This window comes from Corvus kubaryi, unplaced genomic scaffold (assembly GCF_017639235.1).
Source record: "Corvus kubaryi isolate FWS band 111438036 unplaced genomic scaffold, C.kubaryi_AGA036_p1.0 72, whole genome shotgun sequence".
NCBI lineage: Eukaryota > Metazoa > Chordata > Aves > Passeriformes > Corvidae > Corvus > Corvus kubaryi.
The window spans coordinates 2,528,415-2,539,650 of NW_024582060.1; the positions used below are offsets into that span (position 1 = coordinate 2,528,415).

Consider the following 11,236-nt stretch of genomic DNA (forward strand, 5'->3'; position numbering starts at 1 on the left):
CACAATCCTGTTTTGAAGCATAAGCCACAAAGTGATGGGTACGTCCTGCCCTTGTACAGGAATTAGAGAAACTTATTTCTATCTCTGTTAAAATTTGTAAACCCCCAGACTTTACAAAACCATGCCTAACTCTATAAAATAATTTAAGCACTACACTGATCAACTTCTGTTGCTAATAAAACTTTATTCATATAAGATATTAAAGCATTAGAAATACACTCTATAAAAATCACAAATATAGAAAAGGCAATGTAATTAGAGCATTCTTTGACAGTGACTCATGAGCCAGTATGACTGATCACACTGGAAGGAACATATAAAAAACTCCATGTAAGTAGTTTTTTGTTAAACATGTCTCTAATTAAGGAAGACCAGATAAAAAGGAAATGAAAAGACATTGTCTTTTTACTACTCATCAAAACCAGATTTCTGCTAAGTATCTTTACAAAAACCCCACCCTTATTGCTGCATTCTTACAGCATTCTTAGTGGTTTCCTTCTTAAAAAAAAGGAGGAAAAGTAACTGCTCATAACTATTATCAAGCACAGAAGAAGAAATGAAGATCAAGCTGCAGAGTACATCTTCTGGCCTGGGAGGAGTTAAATGGAGGGAGGTCTTGCAGAAACCTCTTGCATTTAATACTCCGCTTTGAATGGGTAGTCCTTGTGATTGACAGCTCTGAGAAGAGAAAGACCTCCTTATTCAAGTACTGCAGAAAGTATCTTGAGCAGCATTTCCCTGTTGCAGTCTCCCTCCCCCACTGCCAATGCACTCAAGTTCTGCAGCTGTCATTAAACTGAACACAGGCTTGTGAGAAAGCCCCTGGAACACCAATGTGCTGAAGGGAACGCTCCAAATGAATCTCCTTCCTGATGTTCCAGGACATGCCTCATTACCTGGGGTCCAGGCTTTAAAGTATGAGCTCTCCCTGGTTTTGGTCATGTATATTTTCAAGATGGGGGGATGAAAATACAGTCAGTAATAGGACTAATGGATAGTAAGGATAATAAGGAACATACGGGAGCACTGGAACTGCCCTCCAGTTCCTGTTAAAGGTGAGGATGACATCCATCTCCTTTTTAGACAGTTCAAAATCGAACACCTAGCAGGGAAAGAGGAAAAAAAAAGCTCTTTTTAGTTAGGTTCATGAGTAGTTAGCTATTAAGTGTGCTTCATGCACTTATGACTTGAGGTAGGAACATGATAAGCGTAGTTAAGCAATCCTCTTATTTCTCAGGCAAATAACAACCCTTGAAGTCATCAACAGAGTCCTTTTCTTTCCAAGGTGCTGTTCATAGCAAGGTCTCGCATTTCAGGGTGGCTGAATGCCAACACCATTGCACTTTGTGTTGTAATCCACAGACAAAATACTTCGGGTGCTCAGGATGTGTCACAAATACTGGAACTAGAGGTAAATTTTGTGTCACAAGAGAGGACTGTTGGGTATCAACTGCAAATAGTTGCCTCACTATTTAATCGTCTAAGAATTCTTGCTAGGAGTTCATAGAAGAAATAACTCCAAACCCTATCACCATGGATTGAAAGCAACCCAGAGGTATTATAGAAGATGCCACACCTTATGAGCAAACATCCAGCTAAACTTCACTGCCAAGGGGAACCACAGCCTCAAAGTGAGACAAACAGTAACAGGTCTGGTGTTTACAGCTTGTTCCTTTACACCCTAAGGACTTGCTAAGCATAACCCCAAGGGCAAGTCCAAACCTGGGGCTCCCTTTCCACAGCAACAGAGCTCAGACAACCCTGGTGTAAACAATTTCTCTCCTAGCAGGAACAAAATGCTTTTCCCCAGATGGTTTGGTAGTGCTGAGCCCCAGTCTTCAACTCTCTGTACCCCCCTTCCACTGACTCTTAGGTGCTGCTTGGCAACACAGAGGGGCTACGAGTGTGGGTGCCTGTCCTGCATAAAACCAGGTAGCAGCATCTCCAAAGGAGGCTTCACCTTCATGTTTTCCTCAACACGGTGTGGTTTGTCAGACTTGGGAATGACAATGATGTCTCTTTGGATCAGAAAGCGGATCAGGACCTAGGAAAGAACAAGGAGGAGCATGAACACAGAGGTCCCAGGAGATTTATTCGAATACATTTTGTGGATTTTTTTTTTTTTTTTTTTACAAACTGATTTATTTTTCTACAACCATATTTACTCTTTGGAAGAATACCAGTTTGCACACAGGAGTTTGAGATGCCAGGATTTGCTCATGTGTTTGCCAGTAGACTGGCAAAACGTAATTGTTTCTGGCCTGTGTTGTTTCTACATTGTGACTTTCCCGGATTTGTTTTGCTTTTGTTTAGGGTAGTAGAGGGGGAGAAAAACTGTGATGCTCTGGCTTGTATTATATGAGTGCTCAGACTCAATGGGTATAATGATACTACAGATTATTTTGGGCTCAGAGGTAAGTACCTCACAAAGGTTCAGCTTTTGGAAGTCCATAAAAGGAAAAACGTATTTACAGAATTTAAAAGCCGTCCCCCCCCAAAAAAAGAACTGTTGCATACAATGTTTTTGTCCTGCTCTGCCTGTCTCAAGATATGATTGGCTTTGATTGCACGTGAATATGTGGCTTTGTTTGGAGCACAGATTCTGCACACCCCAGGCAACAACTCATTTGTGTGACTTGCAAACTAGTAGACAGAAAAAAATCTTAAATAATCAAGCAGCTTTCAATAATCCTTTGTGAACACGAGCAGATGGGAGGCAATCAAGTATGTCTACAAATTACAGAACTCCTCTGAAGAATAACTTAGCTGGAGAAAGGAATAAAAACTTAGGAAGGTGAACACCTGAGGTAAGCATGTACCATTGCTGCTCAGTCCACCCCAAAACTTGGCATTCAACACCTCCTTGAAAATAGCTGATAATTTTTATGAATGCTGTTAAGAACTTGGGCAGAATGAAGAGTCAAGTTCAGCCCCATTAGACTGTATCTCTAGAGAAAGCAGCATCTGCTAGGACTGGCCTGTAACACATCTGAGGAGGAGGAATAGTTTGCTCTGACAATCCCACTTACCTGGGCAGGGCTTTTATGGTGTCTCATTGCAATGTCCTTAATCTTGGGATCATCCAGCAGCGTGGGTTCTCCTGGCTTAGCCCTGTTAAGAAATAGAGAGATCAGTGGTAGAAAGGTAATAGTTTCCCTGCAGGAACATTGTGTGACATAATCTGCATAAAAACAACAGCACTTTTGTCATTTTACCTGTATTATTTACTTAATTTTCTAATAATAATAATAATTTTCATAGCTCAAGCTGCAGCTGCACTGTTTTGTGCACAGAAAGGTTGAGATGCTCTCTTACCACGGGCGGTTTGGAGAGCCCAGGGGACTGTATGCAGTCACAGCAAGCCCTTTGGATTTACAGTACTTGACCAGCTTTTCCTGGGTCAGGTATGGATGACATTCCACCTGCAAGCACAGAAAGATGGTTGGTAAAGAGGCAGACTTTGCTGGGCTGCAGAGCATTACATTTTAAATCCTCTTGGGTGACACAAAATGTGAAGACCTCCAGCATCATGGTTCTAATCTGTCTTACAAAAAAGTTATTAATGTCACAGCAGTACCTAGAGGCCTAGGGCCTAGCAGAGAATAGAGCTTTCTCTGCTACATATTACCCACAGAAAGCAAAAAATAGATGAGAAGAGTGAACGTGTTATCTGTGTGGAAACTGGGAAATGAGCCTTCTGGGCAGGATTGCATCTTCACAGGGGCAGCTCAGGATGCCTGAAGTTTATTTTCTGCTCTGACGTACCCAACCTCTCCTTGCCTCGAAGAGCCTCCCTGATTCCTGAAGAAGCCTGGGGAGATGATCTGAGCTAACCTAAGGAAGCAAAATCACGGTGCAAACAGATGTCTGGGTAAGATGTCCTCGAACTGAAAGCAGCAGGAGCTCCATGGGGGTGCTGCTCACCTTGCCACAAGCCATGGCATGACCCCAGGGCTGTGTCTGTGCTGCTTCACGTGGCTCTGTGCTCATACCCAGCTATTTCTAAACTAGATCTTTACTACCAGGCATGGTGACATGAAAGATGTGTACAGTAGTTTGTGTGGGGATTTCCCTGGATATTCCCCATCTGGAAGAGATGGGCATTCAGCACCCTCAGCTGAATGCAAAGAAGTTGCCTATGGAAGAAAATCAGAAGGTCCCTAAGCTGCTGCTGCTGCTGTCCTGTGATTACATTCATGAGGTACGTGGTGAGAGCCTGTTATGGAATTGAACACTTCAACCCTCCTTTGTATAATGAAGTTGAGTGGTTTATTTTATGTTGAAAAATGAGTTAGTCCAGTGTATCCCAGCACAGTCCCATGCTGGTGCAGAAACTCACAGCGGGGATTTTGCTGAATATATTTAAGACTACTCTAAATCTCTACTATAGGAATTCAGATAATAAATATATATTATATAAGTTATATATTATTTATATAGGACACAGATATTATATTTATATATTATATGAACTTAGGCATACTCTATATATATATATACACATACACACACAAATTCTAAATATATTTAGGAATACTTCTAAGTGGAAGGTTGCAACCTCATGGAAAGGAGTTGGATCTAGATAATCCTTAAATTCTACCTTCTAGTCCTAACCATTCTATGATTCTAGACTGCAAGGTTAGCTGAGGAATGGAAATAAAATTCTCACCTGGACCATTACAGGCTTGTGCTTCAGTCCTGGCTTGTTCAAGATTCTTTCGATCTGCTCATGGTTAAAGTTGGAGACACCAATGGCTTTCACCAGGCCAGCATCCACCAGCTCCTCCATGGCCTAGTGAGTAAGGACAACCAAGGTGTGGGAATGAGTTGGTGGTATTACTGTCAAACTACATTATTTTATTTCTCTCAAGCTTGTGACAAATGGACAAAGAGCTCAGGCTAGATTAGATTACATGAAAGTATCTCAGTTAACAAAAGAAATAGGATTTCCTAACTGTATGCAACACCCAGCAAGTTAACAACCACACCTGGATTAAACTAAAGGGTTGGTTCTACCACTGTGTGTATTCAAGTGGTTTAGCCACAGCACCTACAGTGCCGATAGCTTTCTCCTCTTTAGCTTTGCTAAAAACATCCCCTTCTTGCTCCCCAAAACAAGAGATAGAAACAGCTATCTGGCTGAAATACAATGTTGTGTGGCTGTCCTTCACACCCAAACACATCCCTCAATTTCACTTTGCACACAGTTCTCTGCTGCATCTTTAGTGGTGATACCTGCTCTAAAGAGCAAACATTTACTTACCTCCCATGTGTCCAGAAAATCTGTGTCACTGGGAATACTGTGACCCTTGTCATCCAGGGGATGCAGCTCTTCACCAGCCTGTTATTTCAAGGCAGATAAAACACAGACTTTTTAAGTGTTGGACTTCCCACAGTGTTCTTTTCCCACAGCACTTTTGACTGCATTTACATGCAGCGAGTTAGCAGGTTGTTTAAACAATATTGCATAACTAAAAACGATGAGTGTCCATTAGTATTCTCTTTTGGGTGAGGGCCGTATTTTTCAAAATCAATCCCTACATGCAAAGAATGTGGGGATTTAGTGATAATTATGTAACTTGGGCAAATCTGGAGAGAAGGGAACAGACACCTTCCAGCCCTTTTATTCTTCTTCATTTATTTTACAAGGATGTGGAGTGGGGGAAGAAGCACATTCTTTCTATGCTATGCTTCATTTTTCACCATTGGTTACTTCAGACCAAGCCAAGCCCTCCAAAACCCGAGATGTCTGTGCTGTAACCACCACCCTGTGCTGGTTACCAGAAGCCCTGGGGGGCTCACACCTACAGCTCTCTCATTCCAACAGGCATGCAAAGCCAGACCCCTGTGCTAAAACACACCACTACTAAGTGAGCAAACGCTTGCTATTATAATTGGGGTTCAGGGAAGAGCCAAATGAGCCACACATCCCAGCCATGTAATGACGATGAGAATGCAAAGATGAGAGAATGCACCTTGTTCCTGGGCAGGTAAGGAGGAAAGGTGTGGAGAGCAGGACTACCTTGAATCCCATTGGGAAGTGCATCAGGTAGAGGTCGAGGTAGTCCAGTTGCAGTGCAGCAAGGCTCTTCTTGCATCCTACCTTAACCAAGGACTTGTCGTGGAATGTGTTCCACAGCTGTGGGAAGAGACCAAGCCCAACTCTCACTTTACAGCTCCCACAGGGCAGACCAGAGGACAGAAACTTCTCACTTGGTGGTCTGGCAGGCCAACTCCCTCCCCATGCTGAAGATAAGGATGTAACATTTCACTGTTAAGGCGGGACAAACTTACCACAAAGCCAGCAGTCATGAAGGAGTCAGGATTCCCACTTATGAAAAGAGATTTTCAGATACACTTGCCCGAGTGTTACATTTATATCTGCCACAGCAAAACTGTTAAGTGTTACAAGTATTTTTTTCAGCCTAAGTTTTGAGTATTGAGCAGTCACAGCTACCTTCTTTCTGTCCCTTTGAACTGTCCACAGTTGCCAATTTTATTTCATTTTTGAAATCATAATTCAAGTTGTTTAAACAGAAGAACTCACAAGTAGTATTAAATTAAGCCATGTTCTTTAACAAAAACAAAGCTTAATGTGGAAAATCTTAGTTATACACAACGTTTTCTGGTTTTGCTGGTGAAAACCCCAAGTCATAAATTTATTAGTTGAATTGTTCTTTTTGGTAAGGAGCACTTCTGAGACAAGTGGATGAGATAAAGGAATGAAGAAAACATAGAAAATACTTTGGTTTCTGTTCCCTTTCAGGATTACCATTTGTACATGACAGAGTTTTCAAATGTCTTGCTTAGCACTGATGAATCCAGACAACTGTCTTGTCTTTTCTTTTTCCCCCCCTTATCTTTCTTGTGTGTGTCCAATTGAACATTCAATATAATTGACTTAATCGATGTGAGGAAATTATTAGATGAGTAATAGCCGTGCTATCTTTCCTAAGTTGTCCGTGGTTCCTAATAAAGCCGAGTCCAAACTGCAAATACAGGATAGAACTTTTAAGACACAACAAGAAAACCACAAAGTGAATTTCAGAGAAGGGAATAGGTCCCTATGTTACTTTGCAGGTACAGCAAGGGTTTCTCTGCAAGAAAAGCTAAATGCTCCAATAACCTGGCGCCCTTGTACCTTAGTGACAATGAAGAGGTCTTCCCGTTTCACAACTCCCTCCTTGATCTTCTGCTGGATTGCATTCCCTATTTCATTTTCATTCTGGTAGAAATAGGCGCAGTCGAAGTGGCGGTAGCCTGCACCAATAGCAAATTTCACCACCTCCTCCACCTTTCCCGGGGGAGCCTGAAAGCAAACAGAAGCCAACCATGAGCTCTTCCATGTCCTCCTGGCAGGGCTCAGTGCTGTGACAGCTCCACACAGTCCCCCTTTCCAGCTGCTCCTGGACTTTCCTCATCACCTGCATTTAACTGAAAGCCAACGGAGCTTCCAGCAAACAGCATTTTTTGCATGGAACGGGCACAGAGCGGAGTTTGTTTCTCCAAGCCTTTCAGCTCTGCCAGCACCGCAATATTCACTGTCATTTCCCCTGTCTGCTCCCTGTGTTGCCCAAGGAGCTTCGCCGCTTCACCTTCCCCAGATCTGCCCCGCGAGGGCGGGTCCGTGGCCAGGACCCCCCCTCAGACCGCGACCCCATCCCGGGGCCAAGAGCCGCAGCCGCTCGGACCTTTTGGGCGGTTTCTTTCGCTTCTTGTCTCTTTTTTTTCCTTTTTTTGCCTTTTCCCCTGGCCTCTGTCGCCCCAAGGCCCCCCCGCTCCTGGCAGCCCGCCCGGTTACACAAGCGGCCGCCATCGGGCGCTCCGAGCGGCCGGGACACCGACCCCACGGCCCCACGCGGGGCACGGAGCCCGCTGGTTGAGGGGGGGTCCTTTCCTATTAGATTTCCTTTTTTTACTTATTTGGCACCTCGGCATCTCCCGCCGGATCCCCACCCTGCCTCGCTACCTGCCAAGTGCCCAGCCCCAGGGCGGGTATCTTCATCTTGTTGCTGAGCTCCACGAGGGGGATGGCCATGGTGCCGGTGTCTGTCTGTCGGTCCGTCCGTCGGTCGGAGCTGGCCCAGGGCTGCCCGAGGCCTCTATGAGGAGCGGAGCTGGCCCGGCCCCGCCTCGCCCCACGCCCATCCCTCCTCTCCGCCTCGCAATACGCGGCAGAGCCGAGATGCGCGTCGGCATGAGGCTGCGGAAAGCCTCGATGCTGATTTAGCTGCTTGTTTGCAAATGAGCTGCCTGAGAGCAAGTGCCTCAGCCGCGGGCTTGGCGCTTTGCCGTGGTGGCATCGCCATCCCTGGAAGCGCTGGGCAGGTGTATGGATGTGGCACTGGGCAGGTGTATGGATGTGGCACCTGGGGGACAGGAGTTGGTGATAGACGCGGTGGTGCCGGGGGCCGATTGGGCTCGGCGACTTTAGAGTCTTTTCCAACCCTAATCGTTCCGTGGTACCACAGCTGAGAGAGCCTGATGGGCACTAGGAGAATTTCTGCATGAGGCAATGGGTGTCAATTGGAGGATTTTCTCGCTCTCAGGTGGTGGCAAATGGACCGAATTTTTCATCTTTTTTCCTCAAAAATATTAGGCTTACCTGCTGTTTACAGAGGAATTCATTAAGAGGGAATGTGGCCTTACCTTTTAGCTCAATTCTGTGTTCCCTGTCTTTGCAGAGGGGTGGGATCCCTGCAGGACCATTGCCTCAGTCTGTGTGAAAGATTTCCCTGGCCTCCAATTAAAATTTCACCCAGTGCTGGTAGGGTGTCAGAGGCTGCAAAAGGGATTTGTGATCACAGCTTGCCAACAGGTAGAGCTTCAGCCCAAATAACCCCCCTGCTCTTTGCTTAGGGTGAAAAGGCTGGTATTTAAAGGTGGCAGGAGACTTTGTACGAGCCCAGGGCCTCAGAAATCAAGAGCCAGAGCCTGGAGGGACTGGGCTGCTTAGCTGGCATCTGTCTGGGGGAAAATCTGCTCCACACTACGAAGCTGATGTAAGTTCAGCTTAGGCATCTCACACGTCACAGAGACTTTGGGTTTTGTTATCACAGTAGGGATACTTTGCTGCTTGAGTTCTACTTTTTCTTTTCCTATATTGCTGTAAACTTCCCCTTGCTCACTGCTGATCCCTGACCACCAATTTACACGCTGTGGCAGTTCCACTGGTGTCATCTTGTGACTTGTACAGTGTGAGCGAGGTATTTTAAATAATAAAAGTAAATGTTTTATACTCCGACTTATAATGTTTGCCTATCAAAATATGGAGGCAACTGTAAATTATTGAGCCACTAACCGTGCTGTTTGATGTGATTTGTTAAAATTTATGTGCATTTGCATTATTTAAGCTGCTTTTATAGGACAGTATTTTCAGTTGGTTGGCAAATGCATGTTCTGGGTTTAAATAGAACCAAAATCTCTTTCTGCTCTGCTTAGCCTGGTTTCTAAGCCATTGGCTTAACCAAGCTTTATTGTCATCATTCTGTTGCCTTGGATGTCATCACACACTCCAGAATGGGAAAAAAAACCCCCCAAACTGATATGAAGTAGAGACAGAGGAGCAGGAAATCAAATTTTTCAAAGTGGCTGATAACTCCAGTATGGTCAGACGAGAGCAGCGAGAGGAGGTGTCTTCTGTTGAAAACAAATATGGAAAAAAACATACATCAAACAACTCCACCCAAAAGAAGAAAAAGACAAAGCTGCTGCAAGAGATGTGATGAATGTGACAGAAAGATCTACAAAAAAAAAAAAAAAAAAAAAAAAAAAAAAAGAAGAAGAAAAACATCTGTTGAAGTTTTATAAATTTAGTAATGGTACGTTGTTTTTAAGGCCAGAAAGGGCCACACTCTTCTTCTTATACTGATCTCCAATTACACTGAAAAGATTTTACACCAAGCCTATGTCATATCCATATTACTAATTTTCTATTAAAGGCACTTGGGTGCTACAGAAATAGGAGCTGACCAAAATTATGTAGAGAATAGGCTAGAAAATGCTGAGATGGAGCTATTAAACTTACCTTTAATTGCAGCAAGTCTTGCTCTGGAAGGTATAAACCCCACATAATTGCCTTCTTTTTTTCCCCCCATTTGTTTAGCAGAGCCATTAACAATTTTCATCCTTGTAAATCTTTATTCGAAGACATTAATGATTTTGGAGTGAACTTCCTGCAGGCCAGGGAGGAGCAGGGAGAGATTCCAGCAACTCAGCCACAGCATGGGCTGGCAGAGGAGAACTGCTGGAAAGACTGTTATGTGTACAGGCTTTTGTGTTCAAACATTTTTGTTCTGATTTCTTTGTCTGCATGGAGGAAGGTAACTCAGCATGTAAAGCCATATAAAACCTGACTTTATGAGGGTTTAAGAGGCTTTTATTATTTTTAAACTACTATTATTTGCTGGATGAAGTATGGGTGGTGACTGAGGCCCATCCACCTCAACTTTTTTACTGAGTCATGGTGATCTCACTCCCTGCAGAGCCTGGCAACTCCCCTGGGCACCCTGCCCTGCTGTTGCACCATTCAGAGTGTGCAGATACAGGCGATGACTTGCCCTTAACCTTTTTATGGGTCTCTATCACCTCACTCCAAGTTTTCTAGTGTCTGCTTTGGAGCTGTCCCTCCTTTGGAGTGACTCTTCTGGAGAGTAATGGTGCTCCTTTCTGATCAGCTTCTGCTGAAATGCAAAAATGCAAATCTCTTATGTGGACAGTCCAGTGCTATTGGGAATGTTTTGTCTACACAGAATCATAGACCCGTTAAGGTTGGAAAAGATCTCCAAGACCATCAGGTCCAGCCCTCAGAGATGGAAGTTTTTAGGTAGAAAGCCCCAGCATGAGTCAACCTTGCTGTTAGTGTTCCTTGGGGAAACAGTGTGCATTATTTTCCTGAACTAATGCTGAGGAGCCTGTCACAGGTGTCTTCTCCTGCATAGCTGACAAAACATTGCAATATAATGATTGCAACAATAGTGAAACACCAAATTTGATTCTCTGAACTGTTAAGAAGGTAAGTATTGCTATTTATAGTTCACTAAAACTTGTTTTTTTTTCCTGTGAGTCTAAAGGCATACCGGGCACCTTTACAGAATATGCAATGGGTGAAGGCTGAGACATAGTACAGAATCACAGAATGGTGAGATGGGAAGGCACCTCTAGAATTCATCTTGTCCATCTTCCCCGCTCAAGCAGGGCCACTGAGAGCAGGTTGCTCAGAGCTGTGTCCGGATGG

At 44.1% G+C, this 11,236-nt stretch overlaps 1 protein-coding gene across 2 annotated transcripts; it reads right to left on the reverse strand.

The window, feature by feature from the left end:
- Window positions 1-164: 164 nt before the first annotated feature.
- On the reverse strand, window positions 165-8,145 carry LOC121675096 (aldo-keto reductase family 1 member B1-like). 2 transcript variants are annotated; one of them, XM_042050145.1, is made up of 10 exons: window positions 7,970-8,145; window positions 7,142-7,309; window positions 6,023-6,139; window positions 5,264-5,341; window positions 4,670-4,792; window positions 3,316-3,422; window positions 3,030-3,111; window positions 1,961-2,044; window positions 1,020-1,102; window positions 165-678 (listed from the first exon to the last, which is right to left on the reverse strand). In XM_042050145.1, exons 1-10 carry the CDS (start codon window positions 8,036-8,038, stop codon window positions 636-638), a joined length of 954 nt encoding a protein of 317 aa, XP_041906079.1. In that variant the 5' UTR covers window positions 8,039-8,145; the 3' UTR covers window positions 165-635. The 2 variants fall into 2 exon arrangements, with proteins under 2 accessions (XP_041906079.1, XP_041906078.1); XM_042050144.1 differs by lacking the exon at window positions 6,023-6,139 and having other exon boundaries at window positions 7,970-8,127.
- Window positions 8,146-11,236: the final 3,091 nt, after the last annotated feature.